This window comes from Patella vulgata, chromosome 8 (assembly GCF_932274485.2).
Source record: "Patella vulgata chromosome 8, xgPatVulg1.2, whole genome shotgun sequence".
Lineage (NCBI taxonomy): Eukaryota > Metazoa > Mollusca > Gastropoda > Patellidae > Patella > Patella vulgata.
The window spans coordinates 1,291,878-1,319,752 of NC_065886.2; the positions used below are offsets into that span (position 1 = coordinate 1,291,878).

The 27,875-nt window shown below is 34.8% G+C and overlaps 2 protein-coding genes and 1 long non-coding RNA gene across 3 annotated transcripts; all 3 read left to right on the plus strand.

The window, feature by feature from the left end:
* Positions 1–3,764: 3,764 nt before the first annotated feature.
* LOC126830602 (NACHT and WD repeat domain-containing protein 2-like) lies at positions 3,765–13,183 on the plus strand (the record flags this gene model as incomplete). Its single annotated transcript, XM_056102791.1, has 12 exons — positions 3,765–3,864; positions 4,281–4,483; positions 5,167–5,282; positions 6,381–6,592; positions 7,979–8,004; positions 8,763–8,908; positions 9,387–9,492; positions 10,268–10,414; positions 11,313–11,643; positions 12,092–12,244; positions 12,348–12,497; positions 12,963–13,183. Coding segments are annotated over 12 exons (1,911 nt in total), but the record flags the coding sequence as incomplete, so codon positions are not given.
* A 364-nt stretch (positions 13,184–13,547) lies between these two features.
* LOC130014016 (uncharacterized) lies at positions 13,548–18,225 on the plus strand. Its single transcript, XR_008788995.1, has 5 exons — positions 13,548–13,698; positions 14,875–15,043; positions 15,607–15,966; positions 16,690–16,944; positions 17,952–18,225. It is a non-coding gene; the product is annotated as an uncharacterized LOC130014016 (long non-coding RNA).
* A 770-nt stretch (positions 18,226–18,995) lies between these two features.
* LOC126829320 (uncharacterized) lies at positions 18,996–26,508 on the plus strand. The gene is made up of 8 exons (XM_050559106.2): positions 18,996–19,096; positions 19,680–19,848; positions 21,407–21,513; positions 22,265–22,529; positions 22,831–23,013; positions 23,405–23,571; positions 24,296–24,452; positions 25,568–26,508. The coding sequence occupies exons 3-8, from the start codon at positions 21,433–21,435 to the stop codon at positions 25,729–25,731; spliced, it is 1,017 nt and encodes a 338-aa protein (XP_050415063.2). The 5' UTR covers positions 18,996–19,096; positions 19,680–19,848; positions 21,407–21,432; the 3' UTR covers positions 25,732–26,508.
* Positions 26,509–27,875: the final 1,367 nt, after the last annotated feature.

The following is a 27,875-nucleotide window of genomic DNA, read 5'->3' on the forward strand; positions in this document are numbered from 1 at the left end:
ATAGGGTTAGAATTACTACTGATGAATGAATGAAGGGGAAGATAAATACTACTAATGAATGAAATTGGGTTTTCTGCACCAACTGGGATAATAATAATAATAATAATAATATAATAAATTTATTAAGCGCCTGCATTCCAGTAAAAATTACGGCTCCGCGACGCTATAACATTTTGTTAAATAAAAAAATAAAAAATGAACTATACATATAATCACGGAAATTTAAGAAATATGGAGTTATTAAAATGACAGCGCAAGCATTATATAAAACTAAGCTAAAAAGTTCCGTTATTATAGGTCATCACAATCGCTACATAAAACGTTGTTAACAATGAAGAATCGTAAACACGATACACAATATTATGGGGCAAATGTTGCCCAGACAGCTATTGAATTCACACTGTTAAGGATTCTTTTATGTGAACGCCGACGTGTACAAGCGACATCGTGTTTTCATCACAGCCTATAGATTCCTTTGACCGAGCGTAGACAAGAGAAAGAAGAAATGTTGGTTAACAGGTTGTTAGGGTAAGTTCTTCTATATCTACACTATATTTTATAAAGTTGTCCAACTGACAAGGATAGAATTATTGATAATTATATTGTTATAATTTAAAATATGATAGAGGAGAATTACTTACATACAGAAGGAGCGAAGAGAAATGGTGTTTAACGTGCACGCGACACAAACTAGGTCATTTCAGGACTAACATATGGTTCAATTTCATTTCAATAATTCGCTGGCGCGTATGGGTCTTTACCAGTGAGAGGAAATAGGAGTACTCGAAGAACCCCCACGAGGATGGACAGGCGGGGATTCGAAACCACGCCGCTTGACTCAATGGGAGACCTTGTAATCAAACGCGCACATCCGCCACCCCCCCCCCACCCTACTTGCATTTAATGATGCGGTGTTTTGGTTTAAAGTGATATCGTTATTATACCACAGTGACTATCTATATTTTTACCTGTATCAAGGTCAGTGTTATTTATACCTGTATCAAGGTCAGTGTTATTTATACCTGTATCAAGGTCAGTATCATTTATAGTAATTAGTTTTTATTATTCTAATATGAAGGGACTGTTTCTTCTGATAAAATAATAAAAAAATAAAGCACAGAACACACTTAGTATAAGCAGATAGAACACGAGTCTATTTAATACACACGATAGGAATGTACAGTTTGTATGAATGAATTACTTTACTATAGCGAGATTCAATGAATACCATCCGTATAAGGAAGTAGAGCACGAGTCTGTTTAATACACACGATAGGAATGTAGGGTTTAGATGAATGGATGTTTTTACTATAGCGAGATACAATGAATACCAGTCGTATGAATAGAGGAAATAAGGTTAATGTTAACAGTCAATATAGACCATAACGACCGATATAAACAAACATGGCTGAACTCGTGTCAAGTGGATGTGGATATATTAGATACTAAAGATGTATCGGAAATATAAATTAAGTGGAGAATTTAACCAGTTGCCTGTTCTACCACCTATAAAAATGGCATGTGGCCCTTCAAATCATCTAGATCAGCATGTTAACAACAAATTAGAGTTAGAAAGGTAAGCGTGTTTGACGGACTTATATTAGGGCTAGATCTATTTGTTAAGGCCAGCTCTATTTTTGTCAAGGTCGCTGAGATGTAAATAAAGTAAGGGTACGTGATTTTTGGCGAGATTGTAGATTAGGTTTAGATAAACGTTAGGGGTAGGTCGAGGGTTAGGGTTAAGATTGGGATTAGCGCTAACCCTGTTTACACCTCGTGACCTTTGAACACACCTGAAGTTGGCCTTATGAAATAGATATAAAAGATGTAACGCATGGTATTAATCAGTGAAGAGGTAGGCCCTACATAATATAGTCTATATGAAATGGGTAGTGTGCTAAATATAAAACAATGTCCAATAGAAAATAACGCATGATATTAATCAGCGCAGAAAGACGGCCCTACATAATATAGTCTATATGAAATGGGTAGTGTGCTAAATATAAAAGAATGTCGAATAGAAAATAATTATCTTCAATCAATAAATCAATCAACAGATACATTTTCTACCGCCATCTATTGTCATGGTGAAAAGTCTCGCCAATCCAGTTGTTTACTTGTAGTACAAGTTATATTGATTTGTTTACTCGAAGAAGAAAAAAATAATTTAACTTGTTTTAACATTATTCCTTATGTCATCGTTCGTTTGTTCGTGGGGTTTTACGTACGCTTTCACATTGGGTGGCATCGAAGGCAAGCATATTTGTCACATGCTCTTTTTATACAGACTATTATAGGAACTGGTCTAGTACATGTTCTAACTATGGCAGGAACTGGTCTAGTACATGTTTCATCTATGACAGGAACTGGTCTAGTACATGTTCCAACTATTACAGGAACGGGTCTAGTACATGTTCCAACTATGACAGGAACTGGTCTAGTACATGTTCCATCTATGACAGGAACTGGTCTAGTACATGTTCCAACTATTACAGGAACGGGTCTAGTACATGTTCCAACTATGACAGGAACTGGTCTAGTACATGTTCCATCTATGACAGGAACTGGTCTAGTACATGTTCCAACTATTACAGGAACGGGTCTAGTACATGTTCCAACTATGACAGGAACTGGTCTAGTACATGTTCCATCTATGACAGGAACTGGTCTAGTACATGTTCTAACTATTACAGCAATGGGTCTAGTCTAGTACATGTTCTATTACGTCCCACTTACTTTGTTTATCAGCAAAACCCACCCGCCATACTTTAGGGTAAACTTAGTCTCGTTTAGTAAGATAATAAACACTCTACTGTATATCATCGCTCAGAATAAAGTTTAATTTTTCAGTATCTAGTTTTTCATTATCTAGTTTTGACCTATTATCTAGAACGGTCCGATTTGTCCTTATCTAGAACGGTCCGATTTGTCCTTACTTAAATCTTACATAATAAATCTTTAAATTGTGAATTTATGAATATTGCGTATTAAACTGTAATGATGGGACCATACAGTCAATTCGTTTTGAATATTACGTATTAAACTGTAATGATGGGACCATGATCTAACAGTCAATTCGTTAGAGTAGCCACTAGCCAGTAAGTCGTCCTTTTGCTTATATTAGTTTCTTATTTTCTACTTTATGATCGACTGTATTGTGAAATATTGGACATTGTCTAGAACTTACAGCAGATTTACTTTCAGTTCCATATTCTGAGTTCAGTTTAATAAGTTTTTAACTAACATAACATTAAAACTTCACGAATGTCGGGCGTCAGAAGCAGGTTAAATAATTACATGACTCTAAATGTAGCCGTTAAAAAAATAAATGGTTATATCTTAAGATTGGCCTTTAATGATGCCCACATAATCCCTAAAAAATATTACAAAATGTGACTTAATTAAATGTCTAGCACTCGAATATTTTCCTATGTAATTACGAAAGATCATTTCCATATAATTCCATAAGACAACTTGTTGCTATATAACCTTCATCACTATTTTATAATAATATTACATGGTAGATATTTCCATTCAATTATTCGGTTGATTCCAAATTTAGAATAAGGTTGTGTCTGTGTAACTTCTACTTTTATTCATTGAAAGAAGCAAATTTTCATTTTAGTGGGATCCTTACTGATGTCCTAGGCCCAAATCACACGGTGACGGAAAAATCTACTGACGATGAACAAGTATCTTTGGAACGAGAAATAACTGGAATTAAGTCAGCGTTACCAGGTGATAAAACAGTTATTAGGGAGAAGTTAGATCGTAATACAGAATTAATATTAAAAGGCAATCTTTATGTAGATTTTCCTTCAACTGCTAAAATTATTAGAATATTCACCAGTAGTACCTTTACAGGTAGGTTGATAACTTCCTGCAGTTTTCCCGACTCCGTGAAGCTTGCGTTACTGCTACTTTGACTAGTCAAACACCCTGGAAAATATCGGGAAAGTTCACTGTGACCGACTTTTGGTGGTTGAAATTGTCCCTGGTAACTCCTGTCGAACTTCTTCTTTAACCGGGTCTGCATCGGGGAATCGTCGGTTAGAGCGATCATGTGATGAGAGAGAGAGAGACAGAGAGACAGAGAGAGAGAGAGAGAGAGAGCGGGGGCTGCTGGAACAGGACCAACTTCCCAAACATTTTGTCCGATGACTCATGATTTGAATCATCTTCAAATTTTGTGTTTCTATGTTCACATTGCTAACAATTTATATTGTAACAATGAACATAGTGGACGTCTGAAAACTTTATATTGTACTTTTGTTAATTAGATACCCACCAAGAGAGGAATTATTTAATGGAAAATACATATCCTAGATTAAAAGAGTTCTGTCAGAATCTAGGTTATGAATTTCAAGTTGTTGATATGAGATGGGGAGTGAGAGATGAAGCCATGGATGATCACATGACCACCGAATTATGTTTAAAAGAAGTTGATCTCTGTAATAAATTATCAACTGGTCCTTCTTTTGTTGTAAGTAAATATTGTAATCCTCGACCTTGATGAATTATTATATGTTTTGTTTTAATGCTGGATATTGATGGATAACTATTATATGTTTTGCTGTTTTTCAAGTGTATGGTCTCTGACATTGATATGTTTTGGTAAGCTGCGACCTGATCCTTGACGTTTTTGCATGTGAATTGGTAGACATGAATAATATACAATACAGTGGCATACGAAAACCCAGTAATATACAATACAATACTCTAGTGGCCTAAATAGAACCAGCAATATACAATACAGTACTCTAGTGGTCTAAGTAGAACCAATAATATACAATACAATGCTCTAGTGGCCTTAATAGACCTAATAATATTATGAATACAATATATACTTATATACCAAATAACATAAGAATTTTACAACAAATAAATAAGTGTTGAAAAACCCACTAATTGAGTTTCATTACGAAAATGAGTAAATCAATGACGCAATGTTTACAACGCGGTCTCAAGGCTAGAAGGAATGCGGGTGGTGTCCATTAATTTACCTTTCCGAGAGAGACTGATCTTTCCCACCGTCTTGTCCAGTCGTATACTGCTACACGGAGTAGACTTGGAGACAACATGCCGGAAAAGGAAGAATGTCTTAAAACCAAAACACCTGAACGTATTTAGCTGCACTTTCAATTACTGTTTTACATATATTTTCAGACATTTTTATCCCATAAATATGGGTATCGAGATTTTCCCAGAGAAATAGAAGCTAAAGAATTTGAAATACTGCTGAGTAAAATAGAATCAAAAGAAAGTAAAAATCTGTTAAATAAGTAAGTGTTGAGTATCAATATGTACAAAACACCCCCAGTTAAATATATATGTGTGACATGGTACTCACGATCCTTTGAAACATATAGAAGCTTGTAAATTTGTTAATAGCTCCACTTGGTTTTCGTGTCTCTGTTGAAGAGTCCAGCGGACCCGAAAGCTTAGAATACACTGGGATTATCTGGATTAATGTGTTGATTTATTTCCTTGTTTGGATATACACCTATATACACGTGCTATTACACCCCCTTGAGTTATACAGTGTTTTATGATACTCCGTGAGTTGTACAGATGTACTAGCATACCCCTTGAGTTATACAGTCTTTTATGATACTCCGTGAGTTGTACAGATGTACTATCATACCCCTTGAGTTATACAGTGTTTTATGATACTCCGTGAGTTGTACAGATGTACTATCATACCCCTTGAGTTATACAGTGTTTTATGATACTCCGTGAGTTGTACAGATGTACTATCATACCCCTTGAGTTATACAGTCTTTTATGATACTCCGTGAGTTGTACAGATGTACTATCATACCCCTTGATTTATACTGTGTTTTATGATACTCCGTGAGTTGTACAGATGTACTATCATACCCCTTGAGTTATACAGTCTTTTATGATACTCCGTGAGTTGTACAGATGTACTATCATACCCCTTGAGTTATACAGTGTTTTATGATACTCCGTGAGTTGTACAGATGTACTAGCATACCCCTTGAGTTATACAGTCTTTTATGATACTCCGTGAGTTATGCAGGCGCCCTTTCATACCCCTTTAGTTATACAGTGTTTTATTATAACCTTGAGTTATACAGTCTTTTATTATAACCCTTGAGATATACAGCCGTTGACTATGGTATGTTATAAACACGTGCCATTATGTATATTATTATATTTCAGGTGGTTTATTAGAGATGATAATTCTGTACCAACTACCTACCTTCTACAACCAATCAGTTCACAGCTATCTGATTTTATATACATTGTTATATTTCAGGTGGTTTATTAGAGATGGTAATTCTGTACCTCCTACCTACCTTCTACAACCAATCAGTTCACAGCTACCTGAGTTTATATACATTGTTATATTTCAGGTGGTTTATTAGAGATGATAATTCTGTACCACCTACTTACCTTCTACAACCAATCAGTTCACAGCTACCTGATTTTATATCATCAGATACTGACAAGAAGAAACAAGCTAAAGATACGTGGAATAATCAACACGAACAAATGAGAGAAGCTCTGGTTACATCTGCTAAACAAGCTTTAGATACATCAACAGCTCATAAATATTTTAGATCAGGTATAAACATCATCATATACAAATATCTTAGATCGGGTATACGACACAGAAGCCAAAAGTATTATGGTCCATTGTAAAGTCATATTTCGTTCCGGCTTATTACTCAAATGGTATAAATTTGTTTCATTGATGGTGTTTGTTTTACAGTAACCGAAGCTGAGATAGACCGGGGTATACTGAATGACAGTCAGAGAGCATTCTGGTTTGATCGTCAAATACAAGATATAGACAAACAAGAAGCCAGCTATATTCTTAGTCGTTATAAAGGTTTATCATATTATCGTTTTTTTTTTAATTTCTACAGCCCCCGTTATTGTTTAAGTGCTTTATTACTTAATGGTGAGCCACGGTAGCTCAGTGGGTAAGACGTTGGCTCGCAAGCATGGAGATCGCGTGTTCGATCCCTGCATTGACCAAGAAAGTTTATCGGAGTCAGTGGTACAAGACGGGGACAAAAAACCGTGGTCCCATGTAAACACTGGCGTGCACGTAACAGATCCCTTGGCAATTGGAATTCTAAGTACGAGTATACATTGGTGCCGTTGTCCGGGCAACGTTTCCCTCTTAGCACACTGTATGGCGTATGCCCGTCTTCATTAGCCTAGTTGGAGTCGAACAGTAGGACGTTAAACCCTATTTTATTTTATTTTCATTTTTATTACTTACTGTAAATATATGTTATCATCAATTTAATTGATTGACGCTTTACCCTATACAAACTGTGGTACCGATAGGTCAAATTGATCTAACCATTGATTGTCCCTAACATAACACCAGTTATAAATAAATATAGATTGTGAATATGCTAATAAGTTAATGAACGATGAACATCGAGGTTCTATTCACATATTATATTGTTTCAGAATGCTATGGGAAGAAAGAATATTTAAATGAATCGCGGCAACTTTTAGAGAATTTACGAAATAATAAATTAAAGCGTAAACTACCAGTGGATCATATCAAGAATTATACAATAGATTGGACAGAACATGGTAAGACAATATTTCCAAAATTTACATAAAGTATTTAGTTTTGACTGCTGGTTTCTAGTACTAGGTCATGACTGCTGGTTTCTAGTACTAGGTCATGTGTGTGCGTGATCAGTGGAACCTTTGTTATACTAGAACCATGGCATACTTTCTAGCCCAACAAGGCTGGAAATTGTAGGTGTTGTAGGTGTTGATATATCTATAACTTCTATTGTAGTTGTTGATACATCTATAACTTCTATTGTAGTTGTTGATACATCTATAACTTCTATTGTAGGTGTTGATACAACTATAACTTCTATTGTAGGTGTTGATATATCTATACCTTCTATTGTAGGTGTTGATACAACTATAACTTCTATTGTAGGTGTTGATATATCTATAACTTCTATTGTAGTTGTTGATACATCTATAACTTCTATTGTAGGTGTTGATACAACTATAACTTCTATTGTAGGTGTTGATACATCTATAACTTCTATTGTAGGTGTTGATACATCTATAACTTCTATTTTAGGTGTTGATACATCTATACCTTCTATTGTAGGCGTTGATATATCTATAACTTCTATTGTAGGTGTTGATCCAACTAAAGAAGAAAGTCATAGATTGTATATCAGTAAATTAGCTGATGATTTTGAGAAAAGTATAAAAGATAGTATACAGAGAGCTATACAAGAAAAACAATCTAATATATTAAATAATACAATCTGTCAGGAAGTTATACAACATATCAATTTCTGTAAACATAAATATCATTCATTTTATGGTAGAAAAGATACTTTTGATGTAAGTTACATTTTGCTTCAGGGGGGCATTTTGCAGATGTTCTAGCATTTTGTCCATTGTAATTTATAACCCACAGTGTAATAACTAATATTCAAATAAATTCATACTTGCTGAATCTGTAGACAGACTTTTAAAGTATGTGCTGTTTCTAACATAACGCAGCTTCCGGCTTGTTAATCTGTTATTAAAAGATGAATTGATCTGGCTCGGGTTGTGGAAAGCTGAAATAAGTTAGAAACTTAGCCTATATTGGGCTAACCGACCATAAACAGACTTCACTGAAGTCTTCGGATCAGGAGTATTCCATTGTCAATCTGGAAGAGCATTGAGGAGAGTTCAAACATTAATCCCTCTGTTGTTTGAAACCAAATGATTTGATGTTTATATTACAGATTATAGATGATTACCTGATGAACAACAGTGACGAACCACTGGTAATACACGGTTCATCTGGTTGTGGTAAAACATCTATTGTTGCCATGGCAGCTAAAAATATACTGGACAATAAAAACGGAGAGGAAACCACGATTGTTATACGGTAGATTATATGTTGACTATTTTTAATCCAAGTGCTTGTCATATTTCTCCTTCCATCCATCCCATTTACGTCTGATTTCAACCAAATATGGTATTATATCGTTTGGGGAAACGACTATTTGGGATTTGTCCCTATTTTTTTCACAACGTGTTGGAGCAAAGTGTGGTGTGTTGCTTTGATGGTGCATATACGTTTAAGTTACTGGATCTAGCTACCCTGATACGATGTAGATAAACAGAGGAAGTGATTACTAGACATTCTCAATCATGGAATTATGACAAACAAGCTATAACTAAAGCCCATTTGGAACTTAGAAAAAGATTCAAGATTATGTTTAATGTTTTCAATTCATTTTGGTCCATGGCATGTAGACTGTTGCTAATCGACACAGAAATAATTAACATAGTGAAGGTCTATCCCAATTCATTACGCAATGGTGGACTTTGTTAATTTGTTAATCCTTATTTGTATTATTTAGATTTTTGGGAACGACCCCTGATAGTTCCAACATCAATGCTTTGTTATACAGTGTTATTAGTCAGATTAAACTAGTTTATAACGAAGAACCCATTAAACAAGGATTGGTGAGTAGTGTTGCATATGGTAGATGTCATTGATAGTTATCGTGCCATCTTGACACATGAAAGCAGAATTGATTAAATATCTTTATGTCGGCTATTGACACCCATGGTTTACCAGATTGCACCCACTACCCATTACCATAATATAAACTTATAGCTGGCCATAGTTATGTAATGTCCTATGTCTTGTACTGAACGTTTAATACGGTAAATGATGCATAATCTCTTCTGTCACCCTTTGTCTAGAAAGGATTTATAAGCAGGAATGAAAGGGAGATCGTCCAGAGAATGCCATGGGCGCCATGGGTTAAGGCTAGAATCAGGGCCATGTAAGTTTGAACCAGTGTTGTCAACCAGAACCGATTCAAACAACCAGTAGCAGTATGTAAATGTATGGTAATAAATAGCACACGAGTGCCTAACTTCATATCATGACTTTACTATTAACCTATTTTAAATTTACGTACAAATCACCTCACTTCAAAGTAATAAAATAGTTGCAAAGTATTTTACTTCAAATCGAATCAGTGGGTGTTAGCTAAGTAATTTCTTACCGATTTACCCTGTGGCAAATAATATGAAGTTTTCAGGATAGAGTAAGCACTCACCGGGTAACGTTAATTGATGAAACAACTTTATACATTAACTAACTGCGGCACATTACAGCAGTATACACATGTGAGATGATTTGCTTTGTTCTTTTTGTTTGCAGAGTCTGAAAGATTTAACTGAGGAATTGCATCTAAGTTTAGCACATGCAGGGGAACACCGACCATTGGTTGTATTACTAGATTCTTTAGATCAGTTGGATACCACAGGTGGCGCTCGTCAGTTGTCATGGTTACCACGTAAATTACCTAAATATGTTAAGATGATCGTATCTACTCTACCGGAAGCGGAATATGAATGTTTTCCTAAACTCCAGGTACCGTAATCATTCCAGGGTGGCGGTTGGCGAATGTTTAGCGCGTGCGCTTTGTATGATAAGGTCTCTGCCAATGAGTCAACTAGCGTGGTTTCCATTCCCCGGTTGTACGCGACAAGGAGTGTGGTCGCCTGTACAACCTCATGGTTTTATTTCCCGGGCCCTCCGGTTTCCTCCCGCTGCTAAAGACCCATACGCGCAAGCGATTTATTAAAATAAAATTGAAGCATACGTTATTTCGGAAATGACGTAGTTTATGTTTATTCGTTTAATGCCTTCAGAAATATTTTCAAATGATGTAAAATAAATTGCGTGTTTTTTTTCTACTGGTTTTGAACTAAATTATTTGTATTCCAGAACACGATAACCTATTCTGTCTGGTGAACAACCTCGACCAGGACTTCAAGGAGCTAAATCGCTAATAGTTAGGACATAGACATTGACACGAATAAATGCAACGCATATAATAATGTAATATGAATGTATATAAACTGATTTACATTCAATCGGTGAAATACGTCAGAAGTCTTAATCGAATGGCAATCTCTAGCGTGGATATTCCAGTCTACACCGATAGTATTTATTACGCATGCTCTCCAGTTAAGAATATGACGTCACCGTTTAACATGACTTGTGGAATATGTCTAGACTCGTTCTTCGAGTCCCTTGTTACAAATGGCGATGAAACGCATTATGGTACACGATTCGTGTACCAATGGTAAAATGTTTATTTAGTCTTAAATATTGGCTATCAGAAGCCCATCTTTTCCAGGTAAGATCACAACATCAATGTTGATTTAAATTGACAAACAGTTCATGTTTTCAATGTCGAAGACTTTGGATGATGCTGAGTTAGGGACTTAGCTACTTTAACCTGTTTGTATCGCTTATTTTGTAGGCATTATTTTCCACATCGACATGCTTTCTACCAGTAGAAACGTTATCTAAAGATGACGTAGAGGGAATTCTCAATAAATGGCTGGAGACCAAAAAACGAAAACTCCTGGATTCACAGCTAAAAATAGTTATGAACGCTTTTCATCAGTGTCCATTACCGTTATTTCTAAAACTATCATTTGACGAGGCGTGTCGATGGAAATCATTTACTCCACCAAGTGTATCAATCTTACAGACAACAGTTCGTGATGTGATCAATGATTTATTTTCTAGAGTTGAATCGCTACATGGGCAATTACTTGTATCTCGAGCACTGGGCTATCTTACTTTAAGTAAGTACATAGACAGTCTAATGTATATTACGTTAATATCGTGTAAAGCTGACAAAATCACTAATTTTGGTGATATTGGGGGTGTATCCTATATCCCTTTACAGTTTAAGTGTGTAATGCCCACTTAATACCCACAAGTTAACATACAACATCATAATCATTTGCTAGTCTCAATATTAACGAACTTAACCATAACACTTACTCTCCCTTTGCCCCATTGCCCACTTCGTTCGGAGCAAAACAGTAGGACGTTAAACCCCATTTCATTTCATTTTCATTGCCCACTTCAGACAAAATTCATTGCATGTGGTGAGTTCAAGTTTTAATAAAGAAATTTTTGGCTTCGTGGGGCACCCTAGCATAAATCCATGTGTCAGAAAATGTTGTAACCAATGGTATTAATTAGCATCGTTATGAGTAATGTGTCCGCAATGGTTGATAATTCCAGGTGGTGGTGGTCTCACAGAAGCTGAATTAGAAGATATTCTGTCGTGTGATGATGACGTATTAAATGACGTATATATGTACTGGACTCCACCTATACGACGCTTACCTCCCTTGTTGCTCGTCAGAATTAAAACTGAATTGGGCCAGTATTTTGGTAGGTATTTAGATTTTCATGGCATATTTGCCTTGTTTATGAAGACGTCAAACAATTATTTTCAAAATGTAATGTTTGCTTTTAAATTTCCCTCGCTGTATAGTTGATAGAGGTGCTGATGGAGTTCGGGTGTTTTATTGGTATCATCGTCAGTTCATAGAAGCAGCTAGTGATAGATATTGTTCAGATGTTAAAATGAAAGAACAGATGTGTGGCGTCATAGCTGATTTCTTCTCTGGTATCTGGGCAAATGGTGAGTAAATATCATAAACTAAAACATGAACTATTAACTCGTCGATAGCAGGCGATGTTGTCAAAAAACATATATATATTGATGAGGTCACATTTCACAAAATGTTGGAAATCAGTGATGGACAAAGATATTTTATCACTTAGAGTTTTAAAGAAAGACTTTAATTCACCATATGTGATCTCTGCAGGGTGTTTTCTGTGTATACCAATAACACCATCCAGGTAATACTAAATGTTTGAATTGTATAAGGGATTTGCTCAATGTGGTAACCTGTGTAAGAGTACTATGGCCTTACCCGTATACATATATTTGTTATTATCTTATCACCCTTGAAGAATATAACTCCTTTAATTTCGATGAAAGTTACCAACGGGTTTCATTCGTTAGGTCAGATGATATAGAGAAGCAAGACACGAAACCTTTATTGTGGGCAACTTATAAATTATATTTCGAAATAAATTTCAGGTAAAGCTAAACCATTTAAAACTAAAAGTGGTGAAGCATCAGAAGCAGATCGTTATGTGACGTCACAGCCTGTTAAACTAGGTGAATCGTATAATTTAAGGAAATTAAACAATCTACCTCATCACAGACAACAAGCTAATCAACTAGATCTATTAAAATCGGAATGTCTGTGTAACTTTCACTTTATACTCCATAAAATAAAAGCATCAGGTTTAAGGTAAGAAAAACGATTTTATACAACTTTTAAGTTTAAATTGCGTTATATATAAATATATTTTTTAAATTACATTTTATTTAATAATAATATGATTGGGGAACTGGTTAGGTCTATATTCCCTCTTATCTCTTAAAGAAATCGATTTACTATTAAATTACATAAATACATAATATGTATAGTCGTGTCCAAATCACATAATTTGATACCATTCCCCGGAGCAGCTGTTGGTTTATGGCAATCATTTCGGTAATTCAAATCTCCGCAGTTATTTCATTTTTTGAGACTAGGATTGAAAACTAACGTTTTGTTGTTAACATAGAAACTCCGATACTCTGATATTGTTAATTATTTGTTAAATACAGGCCTGTGTTGGATGATTTCTCGTCAGCTAAAGAACAGTTTCTTGATGATGAAGATATTAAATGTATCTGTGATGCCCTACAGTTATCACAACGTTCATTGCAATATAATTCTAACGAACTACCATCACAATTACTGGGACGTTTAAAACCTACCAAGGTATCAATCAACTTTTTCGTTTAATTATATATATTTTCGGCGAACAACTATTCGTACATTATCTTTCTTTCCATTTTAGTATCTCGCGACCATCTGTCTTATCGGCAAATAATGTTTCAATTATTCTCTACAACCACCATCTTTAAGTTTTAACATGTCTTCAACCACCATCTTTAAGTTTTAGCATCTCTACAACCACCATCTTTTAGTTTTAACATCTCTTAAACCACCATCTTTAAGTTTTAACATATCTTCAACCACCATCTTTAAGTTTTAGCATATCTACAACCACTATCTTTTAGTTTTAACATCTCTTAAACAACCATCTTTAAGTTTTAACATATCTTCAACCACCATCTTTTAGTTTTAGCATCTCTACAACCACCATCTGTTAGTTTGAACATCTCTACAACCAATATCTGTTAGTTTTAACATATCTTCAACCACCATCTTTAAGTTTTAGCATCTCTACAACCACTATCTTTTAGTTTTAACATCTCTTAAACCACCATCTTTAAGTTTTAACATATCTTCAACCACCATCTTTAAGTTTTAACATCTCTATAACCACCATCTGTTAGTTTTAGCATCTCTACAACCACAATCTGTTAGTTTTAACATCTCTACAACCACCATCTTTTAGTTTTAATATCTCTACAACCACCATCTTTTAGTTTAAACATCTCTACAACCACCATCTGATAGTTTAATGTCTCCCCGCAATAGCCGTTACATCAGTCTATGTTCTTTGTATTAGCAATAGCAGGTAGTTTTTATTATCTTTCCAGTTATGAGCTGTATTTTGGTTTATATCGCCGTCCTAAAGCTATTCGTAATAGAGACTTTAGCAATTCTCGAACTATTCAAAACAAACACGAATAATGTACAACTTCCGGGTGGTCGTAACTGTGATCATTAGAAGACATGACTTTTTTTCTGGACTATTTTCACGAAGTCTACTGACCGATCATATTGTCTGCTTCGCTAATATTGATACAAGTCCGCCTCTATGTTGATAGATTTATGTTGATATTTCATACAAAAAGGATTCCAAATTGAACCAAACACCTTCATTGTTTTAATTTGTTATTGACAGAGTCTACGGCAACTACTGGATGGTTGTAATCGCTATTTGTTTTATTAATGTATTTATTAATTTATCTTTGTTATTGACAGAGTCTACATCCTCTACTAGATGATTGTAAGAATTCACCATTCTACTATTTACTACCAGATAAAACTATATTAGCACAGCCTGGTGGATCTTTATTATATTGTTTATCAAATCACACTGGTGATATACAGGGTCTTGATATAACTAAAGACGGTCAATTAGCTGTAACATGTAAGGGACATAATTATATTACACCGTAATCTTTGGGGTGAGACCAGTGATTATATCCCAATTGACTTTCTTCCTCAAAATGCTATTTCCAAATCTTTGTCTATAACAATAAGTTTTACATGGTAGTATGTCTCGTTGACTCCCACAGACCACTTGGATACGTGTTGTTATTATCTATAAGTCAGATTTGCTATTTTGATATAATTTGCTATATCTGTACCAGTATTACAGGTTATATTTAATAATCCAATTGTGTGGAAAGGACAACTTAACTTATATATCTATAATAACATAAAAAACCTTATTAATATATATTGATTCTAATAAGACAATAAACCCTACATTATATAAATCTAAATACAAATTATTTTCACGGTATCGTCCATCTTGTATGTTGACGCTTTCAGTGAGAATTTGTATACCCTGCCTTGTCTACGTGAATGGTCAATAAATATAGTTAAAAACAGTAACAACTGCGACTGGATTTCGGAATTATTATTTTTTGTAAATCATGGCGATAAGAAATTAATTGTAAAATAATTAAACATTACTTTTGTCTTCAGGTGCGAGTGATAGAACAATAAAAACCTGGTCAGTGAAGTCCGGTAAACTTGCACGATCTTATGATATCGGTGTTGAGGATCTAGAATATCTCAAGCTCTGCCACAATGACCAGATTATCGTGGCTTCCGGAAATAAATACATTGTAGGCGTCAACTTTTTGACCGGAGTTAAACTGTATAAAATAGCAACAAAATGTAAAAGTAATTTCTGTGTTGCTGGTGAAAATAAAGATGTTCTAGGAATATTTCAACAGAAGGGTGTATCATTATACAATGCTAGAACAGGGCAGCCACTGGGGCATGCTCTGTGTCCGCATTTGGTGAGACCGAAGATGTTTCGAGAAGAGGACCTTTGTACTGGTATGGGCTATTTTGTTTCCACTTAAAGATTATAGAAACATGTTATAATTTGACCAACAATATCAACCCATGGTAACTTTACTGATTAGAACTCATATCTCAATTCGTTTATAGTTCCTTATTACTTGGACCATAACAAGACCAACCAATGCCTCAATAATTCGAGGAAAGAACCCATAGATTACGTGCAAGGGTCACTGTGCCCAGAACTATAGGACATGGGCCACGCCCCATCCCTTGCCCCATCCCATGCCCCATCCCATGCCCCATTCTTCTCGTTCTTACCGTTATATTTAACGAAGGTGTTAGGCTCCGTTATCTGTTTAACGATGGCATTAACAGGATGTCAATTGAAATATATCCTTACCAAAAAGGTCATAGATTACCAGTGTAATGTTCTATAGAACATTCTAGGGGGTTTTGCGAGGGGTGGGTGGGGGGGTAGGGGACGTCTATTCCATTTTCTATACGATAGAGTTTAACGGGTCATTAAAATAACTTAGTTTTGAGCAGCCGGCCTCTGGAATATATTACTAAACTACCAACAGTTATATGCTGCATTATCGTGGCCTGTATTACCTATGATACTTCTGCTGGGGAATAGCTGAGCTAGAAGAACCGAATCAACACTTGTAGTTACCCACTCTCCGTCTTCATTAAAACCCCAGTTCATTTCAGTTGCCCAGTCAGCAGTCTATTTACAATTACTTGAATATGTTTCAGGTCAAGGTCGATATATGGCTTGTGTAGATAATGACAATTACAGGGTAGCCATATTTGATGTTACCCAAAAGATGTTCCTACATCTAATACCAATATATCCAGACTATCAGGATGAGGATGGTGATATGGTGCGAAATACAGTAGATGCAATGGTCATTTCACCAGATGAAAAATATATCATCATGTCTAATTATACCGAGAACATACCCCTTGTATATAACATAGAAACCATGTACAAAGTGAAGGAGTTAACGGGTATGTTTCAATAATTGATTATAACATTTTAGTCAGCCTTCATGAAAACTCTAATTAAGTTTACATGTCTCCATTCAATTAATAAAACTAATCTTTTTGACAAACCATACACCCACATTTATTGATTTAACCGGAATTCTCTCGCGTTACACAAGAATTATCTTTTCCTAATAGATTAAATGGGAACCGATCTTTACTATGTTCAGGGACCTGAACACGCAATAGGAAATACTCTTTCCTATGTAGGGGGTCGAGGGATCTAGGGAGTAATATAATGGGTATCGCTTTATACGACTAATACAAGACCACGTTACATATTTCACATTTCCATGTTATTCGTACCATGACGAAGAATTCTCTGAAATTATTAAATACACAGGATCACCGTTTACGACTGATTGGGACATAACTTATTTGTGTTTCTGTCTGGAAGAGATGTTTCTGTTCCCAAATGCCTAACTTTGACCCACTTCTATCGGATCGTCGTTGTTCATACAATTGTATATTGGGTTCCCTGTTGACCCGTCTTGATAAATCTATGTCTCATTTGATTAATCTCAACAAACTATCAGACTTGTTGCAGATAGTTAAACACCACCTTTGTTGATGATCAGTTTTTTTTGTTGAGTTTTCCAAGAAGTATCTTCAGAAGATAAAATGGCTTATTTCATTCAAATCTATTATATCTCATATTTACCTACACATCTGGTTTCAAATCTATTATATCTCATATATATACTTACACATTTGTTTTGTAACTTGTAACGTCTCTCCGGTTTCGTATAGTTAGTGTCTTCACATAGTAGGACCCAATCAGTGTCGCCATACCGGTATAACACCTGTCTCGACACCTCTATCATTAACGGGCCATGTAGCTATACCTGCAAAAATAATAGGCTTAAATCAGTGTCGTCATACCTGTATAAACCTGTGTCAATACCTTTATCATGAAAGAGCCATGTAGCCATACCTGTTCGTGAAAAAAGATAATCTGTTTTACTTTTTAGGAGACCCGAAAGGTACAGCTGAAAATTTTCGATTTACACCTGATGGTAAATACCTGTATTTTCCTGTTTTAAATGACGTCGTGGCATATAATCTAGAAACAGAGGAGAGATTTATCGCCCTTCATCATCCATCGTTTGTTAATTCTGTAATTACTCAAGATATGAAAAGCATGGTGACGACTGGAGACGATCGAATCGTTAGAATCTGGGATCGTAAGAAAGATAAAGGTGTTATCGATGGCAAGAAATCGTTAAATACGCCACAGACAAAGGCTTTCCGGTAATATATCCAGAACTAGTTTTTATCAAATCGTCTACTTTCGGAATTCTTAGTTTCTTTTAAGCGAAACGTCAACAAATACCGTGTTGCTTAAACGATTGTTTTAGGCCATAATACGATTGGTTAACAAATTTCCAACAGCTAATTAATCCAACAAGACAAAACATTATTAACTTGTATGAAAACCCGTCAATGTCTATAGCTAAGATAATTTAGCCGAAGAAACTGGTAGACAATGTTGCAGGTTTGAGGGTCTGGCAAGGCACATGGCGAGTAGTTTGGTGTAACGAAAAACCGAGGTCCGATGTACACGTTAACGTTCAATTAGTAGAACCCATGGCCGTAATACTGGAATATGATTAACTGTAGGTGAAAACGTCACTCTTTGGGCTATATATCCCTTTTTGGTGCAAAACAAAAAATATTTTAAACCTGATTTTGTTTCCGTGTTAAATTACCGAACCTATCAGAGTCAACAACGTATAGATCATTCTTAGACTGTATTAACGTTTTGTTTTGCATGTGTTCATAGGATATGAATAACTTGATATAACATATTTAAATGATAATTATTTATTATAGTTCATCTCTGTTCATTGTATATCATTAATATGATTTCAGGTAGATCAATAATATGATATAAAGATAAGTATTTATTGCAGTTTACCTGTGTTCATAGTATATCATAAATATTACCTGTACTCATTTAAATATGATATAAGATATTTATATGATAATTATATATTACAGTACACCTGTGTTAATGGATAATCCTCGATATTTCCTGAGCAGATATAAACAAGTTAACATCAACTATCTACAGATTAATGATCTAGCTACAAATTCACTGGTCAAAGAAATTAAGGTTTCGTTTATTTTTTTAACAGTTTTCATTGTTGTCGTCTTTCAGCACTATTAACAGAGTTACCATAATAAAACTATATAGAGTAAAAAACATTCATTCATTAAAATTATGAATATGTGAACTTCCGCTGTCCAAATCCTAATCGAAATAACATCCCATTATACCAAGTGCTTGGCGATGGGTTAGAAATCTAAATGTTTACAAACAGAGTGATATAGTTCAGGTGACCAAAATCATTATTTCTACAGTCACTGTCACCAAACATGTCACAGAAAATGTTTTCTAATCTATATTGTTTACCTTATTTTATTCGGAAATCACCTTCTATCATTACATTAAAATCGGACTTGAACATTTTTACATTGTCTTTCTCATTTTACTGTTTTTAAGAACTGTTTTTTTTTTATTTTGTTTTTTTATAACTTTTCTATTTTTATCATAAATTGTATTTTTCTTTGTGATTGTTAAGCCCTTCTGAACACTTCATTGAAAGATGCGCTATATAAATGTATTAAATATAATAATAATAATAATAATTGTTTAGGTGATCTGTATTTGCTGAAGATTCTAAATCTTATTATAGATTGGAAGTGTTAATTTTGTTTTACCTGTGGATAATACAAGATGTCTGATTCAACATGATAAGAAAATATCCCTGTTTGATCTACAAACATCATCTATAATTCGAACATACCAAGGTCAAGAGTCGCCTAAAACATGTACAGATCCGGTTATAAATTCAGCAAAAACAGGTCTGTATGATAAAAACAGGTCTGTATGATAAAAGTATTTCTTTTACATATTAATTATAAAATGACACTGGTAGCTGCTGGTGACCCCTTTTCACAGTTGTTTCAGCGATACAAGACTATTTCATCTGAATAATTCATCCTTTTTTATTTCACTTTCGTCAGTCCACAAAATTGTTTATCTTAGTTCAGGACCTTTATCCAGTAGCTTCAGCATTACATGACTGTTTCATCTACCTGTATTTCATTACACAACTATTTCATCTACCTGTCTTCATTACACAACTATTTCATCTACCTGTATTTCATTTAACAACTATTTCATCTACTGTCTTCATTACACACGACTATTTCGTCTACCTGTATTTCATTAGCCCAGTCGGCGTAGACAAGTGGAAACTTAAACCCCATTGAAATTTATTTCATCTTTATTTTATCTTTCTGGACTACGGAAACGATAATCATAATACGCCGTCTGGCTACTTTCATCCTTTCAGAATTCATTTGCGTCAGTCTGGTACAATGTGAGATATGTCCAATATGGATCTGATTGAACATCTGCTGTGACTACCTGGTGCCCTACTGTAATATCATTCAGCGGTAGTCAAAACTACACAGCTATTGACAGCACTAATTCGGACTCTAGTACAGTCAATGGGGATATTCTGACAGATAGGAAATAAACCACACAGTTATACGTAGAGCCAATACTACAGGTGCTTGTACAATAAAAAGTAATATTCCCGGGCCTGAAGCACTACCTGCTTACTAACAAGGATACAGACTGTTCAAGTTAGTCGTTTTAATTGACTTATCAAGTTGAATTTTCGGGCAATCAATAGTATGGGACAAAGAGACAAATTGTGACGATAAAGTATTTTTTTCTTGTTTCGGTAGACCCACCAAAACAAGAGTAGTTAATGGACAAATGATGAGTATATCTATGGCATTAGGAATCATTCCTACAGTAGTAAATCGATTGGAGAAGTCACGTCACTGTTGTTTTTAAATTTTTCACTTTATCACGTGACTGTGAATATATTTGTGTATTTCTAGGATTTTACACCATTTACTTATTTATAGAATTTTACACTCTATCACGTGACTAAGTTTATGTGTTTGTTTATAGAATTTTTCACGTGACTCTGAATATATGTGTTTATTTATAGAATTTCACGTGACTGTGAATATATGTGTTTATTTTAAAGAATTCACGTGACTGTGAATATATGTGTTTATTTATAGAATTCACGTGACTGTGAATATATGTGCTTATTTAAAGAATTCACGTGACTGTGAATGTATGTGTTTATTAATAGAATTTCACGTGACTGTGAATATATGTGTTTTTATTTTTAAAGAATTCACGTGAATATATGAGTTTATTTAAACAAATCACGTGACTATGAATATATGTGGTTTTTTTTTAAAGAATTCACGTGACTGTGAATAGATGTGTTTATTTAAACAAGTCACGTGACTGTGGATATATGTGTTTATTTATATAATTTTACACGCTATCACGTGACTGTGTATATAATTGTTGTTTATTTATTTATAGAATTTTTTTCCCTATCACGTGGAAGAATGAATATAAAGAAATATAATATAGAAACTGGCGTGTGTGAGATTATCAAAGGTTGTGGTGAAAAGCTCGGAGATTACATAGTGAGTATTGCAAATATTTTCACCATAGTGAGTGTCGCATACAGTAACGTCAATTCACACTTTTTATAGGAGCTAAATCTATAAATGATTTACAATACGTCTATTTTAATTTCTTATCAGTTTTGTTCGTCAAAGTACGTGAATATCCCACATTGAATGGCTGTCTGGTTTGCCATTTCACTTACACTCATGCATCAATGCTGTTTGAACATAGAGTACACAAGGGTGTGTTCTGGTGTTAAATTTCTTCACTGTGTCTTAAATGTTGATTTAAACTGAGCAAAAAGTCGTCTTTGTAATATCGAAGACTGTGGATAAGATTGAGCTTCACACCCTTTAAGTTCAAAGAGACTTTGCTGACATTATAACGTAATGATGAGAGAAGGGGGGGGGGCATTAACGTCAACTTAAAACAAATTAAGTCATTTTTGACTTTCATGGTATAGGGGGCCTTATCATTTATGCGTATGGGACCTTATCATTGGGTTAGACAGGTAAACTCTCTCCTTGTCAGGTACAAACCCCATCCTTTTCAGGTACAAACCACATCCTTGTCAGGTACAAACCTCATCCTTGTCAGGTACAACCCCATCCTTGTCATGTACAAGCCCGAAATCGATGCCACGACACGTGACTCAATGGCACATGTTATACCACAATGAACATAAGAGATCGCTAGCCAGGAAACGTTATCACTACTGACACGTGTTGACGTAAGAATGTTTTAAATCTTCTATTGTTGTATATTTAGGTAAATAAAACTTGTACAGTTCTGGCTGCGTCCATACACGACGATGAGTGGGTGGTTTTCTTTGATCTTGTCAATAAGCAAGTGATGTATAATATGATACCAGAGACGATAGGGGGAGATAAAAGAAAGAATTTTATAAATGATCATCTGGTTACTGACGATGGTCGTTATTTAATATTTTCCCATATGCTTGTACCACCCGTTCTAAAAGGAGTAAAAGATGCAGAGTCTACTGAATTGGTTGTGGTGTGGAATATACCAGATAGTAAGTAGGTTTTTTATTGTAACATGGAAGGGAAATATTTCTTTGCTCCTTTCGTTCAATAAGCAGATCGTTTTCCCTCTAGTAGATTGGGTGGATCTTAACCGTGCAATAACTAGACTTGTAACATGGACGGGAAATCTTCCTTTGTTCTTTTCGATGAATAAGCAGATTGTTTCCCTCTAGAAGATTGGGTAGAGCAACACGTGATAATGGCTGACACCAACATTGTCCTTTAAATATCACTATCAGCCATTAATGAACATCGCCATCTGTATCTGTAATATTTGTTATATTTTAATAGATAAGATTCACCAAATACTGTACGACGAAGAATATGCAATTAAATATCACCATATGGACGTGAATGAAACTGATATTGATGAAATGCCTGATATATCGGTGAATGATTTACATATCCTGGACGAGAAGACGGTGATTACTACTAATGATGATTATTTTATACGGGTGTATGACATCAAAACGGGTAAATATACACACATTTATTTATCGATATGAAAACAAGTAAACATACACACATTCATTAATTGATATTAAAACGGGTAAATATACACATACTCATTAATTTATATTGGCATTAGTAATTATACACTCATTCATTAAATGATATTTATACGAGTAAATATACATACATTCATTAATTGGTATCAGCATTGGTAAATATACACAATGCACACATTCATTAATTGATATTGACAATTGATATTGACACATTCTTTAATTGATATTAAAATAGGTAAGTATACAAATAGTCAATTATTGATATGGCAAAGCTACTGGTCACGTATCTTACATCCGGGTGGCGTGCAGCGGGTGAACGTAAAATGTTTAAAGGAACTATTTTGTTTCTATTTCAGGTAATCTTCTACATCGACTTACTGGACATTTTAGTAATATTAAGTTGGTATTGAATAAAGACAGCCCATTCCTTCTATCTTATGCCAACTGGAGTGAAGAGAATTGTATCAGACTATGGGATAGACAAACCTTTCATTGTCTGGCATCTTATTGTATAGAAACAAAGGTCAGTTTACGAGATGTTCTAATATGTGTACCCTCGGGTTATGAGTAGGTTCATCGAATCGGTGAATTGTCAAGAGACCTAATAAAGGCATTGGGACTGACCCGGTGTTTTACTGATAGAAAGTAGATGTTTTATCACACTTACAGTTAAATATTGGTGGAATTAGGGTGGAAATGATCGCCCTACCTAAGGCTAAAGAACATCTATAGAAACCAGGATCACTGTACGGATTATGTAAAACAACTTAAACTAAATCAAACCAACTATTCTGTAATTTTATATGTTGTGTATTCAGTCTATGTAAATAAAGACAGTTTGTTAAAATTATAAACGAACCATGAACCATTGGCGTCAATATTAAATCCATGGCGTTTTTTGACTTATAATAGTTTTTCTTAAAACATTCCTGTTATCTTAATCTTTATAATCACAAAGATTTGAACGCGACTTAAAACGTGGCGGTCGGGTACAGTTGAAATCAACCTACTTGTAATGAAAAGTTGTAGCATATGTTTTAATACATTGCATACACCGAGAATACATTACGACGATAAAGTGGATTACGATTGTCTTCAAGAAACTTTCAAATCGCAGATTAAAACTAATCTTTTCAACTAGACTTTTTCTTGTCAAATTTGAAAAATTGTGCAAACTTGAAAAACGCAAAAGAAACTTCCATAAAGTATTTTGAGCTATATAAATTTATAATTATTATTATCAACAGATAAAGACTCCCATGTTTTCATCAGATGGATATCATATAATAGTTACATATAAAGATGTCGGCTATGTCAGGTTTCATTTAAAAGGTGGAGACAGTATCTCCAAATATCAACCACCAAAACAACTTGATCAATATAAAGAACTATTTAAACCTACTGGTAAGTCAGATCTACAGCTAGAATAACCAGGATCCACTGGGTATCCGCTCATATAATTCTGTTAATTTACGGTAAAGTGTGCCTTGCGGGAAAGTTTCAGTTACTGGTTTTGAGTCATGCAGAATTATTCGTCAAAATTACGGGACAATTATTTTCTTTGTGAGGTTTTGATTTCTTTGAAACGCCAATGCCAGAACCCTTGTTGGACTGTATCGTATTTTCTGGTCTTGAGTTTGTCAGCGTCAGTGATATTTGTACATATGACATGGTGGTTAAGAACATGTAGTTGCTGTTACTAGGATTAGAAATAAAAACCACATTAAAGTTTTGTTCTCCTATCGCCATCAGTATTTTTATATAACCGCAACTAAGTACGTCACCGCGTTTATAACATGACGTGGGAAAACCTCACCGGAAGTCAAAGAGTAAATTATCCAATAGACTACACGCGTCCTTGATAGACACAAAACTTGATACGACAGTATTCGATAAATTCTACTGGGATTTATAAAATTGCTAGGTATATTGTGCATATTATGTTTATCAAACTGCTAGGAATATTGGACCTATGTTTATCAGACTGCTAGGAATATTGTGCATATGTTTATGAAACTGCTAGGAGTATTGGACCTATGTTTATCAGACTGCTAGGAGAATTGGACCCATGTTTATCAAATTGCTAGGAGTATTGGACCTATGTTTATCAAACTGCTAGGAGTATTGTACATATGGATACATTCTATAGATTATAAAGGATTATAAAAGTTTCACACTATTAGTGGAATTAAACAGTTTTATGTCCACCAAGCACAAACCTTTTCATTTTGAGACTAACATAGGTTCATTTATATTTCTAATTATTCGCTTTAGGGCAGACTGGAGGACCCATTGAACACCCCCGAACAGGCGACCAACTCCTTGCCATTTACAAATGTAGGATGGAAACCAGGGCAACCACTCCACTTGACTTAATGACAATAGACCATTCGGCCTCCCAACCACCCGTTTTATTGACTTGATGTGTAATCTTCAATATAAGTGCGAGTAGTATACCATATATGTATAGAGATGACCGAAATATAATATATATTTTACCTTTTTTCCCTTTTCATCAGATGAAATTGTTGAGTTGAAAATACCTAATAATATAACCTATGATAATCCTGACCCAGACACTGATGAATTAGAAGTAGCAGATGAAGACGGCGATGATGACGATTTTGATTGTGGTGATAGTTCATCCTATGATTCAAGTACAACTGACACTGATGAAAATTGAAAAGGAAAAATAGTTTATGACTGACTATATGTCAAAACTGTAATGTGCCAAATAAATTTAACTTAAAAATAATCAAATGTGAAAATTTGTGCTCTTAAAATACTTCAGTTAAAATAATGTAGGACGTGTTTGATTTTACCACTATATATTTTGAAAATATTGTACAATTTAAAGTAGCTAAGTCTCTAACTCAATATCATCCAAAATCTTCAACATTGAAAAAACGATTTATTTGTCAAATTAAATCAACATTCATGTTGTGATCTTACCGGAAAAAGATGGGCTTTTGATATCCAATATTTAAGACAAAATAAACATTTTACCATTGGTACACGAATGCGCTTCAGTCCCAGTTGAATCAAGAGACCCGAGGGTCGAGGCTAGACACATTGCACCAAATCAAACGGCGTATGTAGACTGGAATAACCAGACGCTAGAAATTTGCATTCTCTTGAGACTGCTGGCTTATTTCGCCGAACATAACTGATTTGAAATTGGAGTAAAAACGGAAACCATTGAATGTAAATCAGTTTATATACATTCATACTACAGTATTATATGTGTTGCGACCTACTCTTGTCAATTTCTAGGTCCCAAATGTTAGCGATTTAGCTCCTTTAAGGGAATACACAGGATACACAAATTCCAAGGTATTAATTTGTTTCCATGTGCCTTGTTGGTGGGGTATATACTATATATTATGTAAAATATTAAGTAATATATGTACAGTATAATTACAGTATTGTATAAATAGATAATAAATATGGTGAATTGATAAGAGGCCTCAGTGCAGGATTATATCGAGTTTAGCTGCAATTCACTATTACATTCAACTGGTTCATCTGTTATCTTGTATATCTCCTGTCATCTGAACCACGGACAACCGACAATCTTTATTTATCAGTGTATTAACCATCAAATAAAGATATATACCACATGATATCGAGTTCAACAGTCAGGCGAAATGGGAACCAACGAGTGTTATGAAATGGGAACCGGTGGTTGTAATGAAATGGGAGTCATTGGGTGGAATGAAATGGGAACCAGTGGGTGGAATGAAATGTGAGTCAGTGGGTGGAATGAAATGGGCACTAGTGGGTGTAATGAAATAGGAAAACCAGTGGGTGGAATGTAATGGGAACCAGTGGGTGGAATGAAATGGGGTTTAATGCCTTCGATCATCTGAAACTAACATTTACAGTTCAATAGTCGCTTGCAAAGCTGGTTCTGGTGGAAGTCGATCTTTTAGACTACTATTCTTTGAATGTCCCCGCCAATGTGTATACGGATCTATCCCGTGTTCCTTTGTCACATCCAAACAATTAGGTATTTTTATTGTCCGCGCCACACCTACCACTCTGCGGAGAAAACTTGTTTCCGGTTCTAATATTCACGGATTAGACCCGCGCTATTACGTCATATATATACATATTTTTTCAGCTCTTATGGGATGATGCCGCGAGAAGAAGAACAGCTTCGTGTTATTTTATATATCATAATAACTTGATGCATACATTGTATCATGTATTTAATGAGGGTATAATGTATAGTATTGTACTTTTATATTTAAAGTTATAGGCCTATAATATACTGCATGTATGTTTACAAGAGGGTCGTCTTGTAAACAACGTGTGTTGACTATTAATTAAAACTGAACATTGCTCTTGGCGATCAAATGTGACGTCCACCTAAAATAGCCCGTGACAAGTGCAGAGAGAAATGATAGTACTATTTTATTTCAATAATCTATTTGGAAGATAACCAGAGGACCCGAAGATTGTTTGGTTTAACTTGATCGCCGGAACGCAAAGGTGGTATCTGGGCCAGGAACTGACCAGAAATTGTGACGCCATATAAAAATCGATGCGCAATTGTCAAGTTGGTATTATAATTGTGAATTGAGAAGGTATATAAGGGCTGGACTAACTCTATATACTTTTTGCCGTGACATTTTATTGTTTCATTCTGTTTCCTGTTAGCTTAATCAACCATATGTATAAAATTTGATTATGCAACATGACAGCCATGCGAATAAATCAATAAATTAAACATGTTCAGAACTTGAATAAATTTTATTTTTTTATTCTGTTTCCCTATGTTTTAATCCACCATATGGATAAAATTTGATTATGATATGCAACATG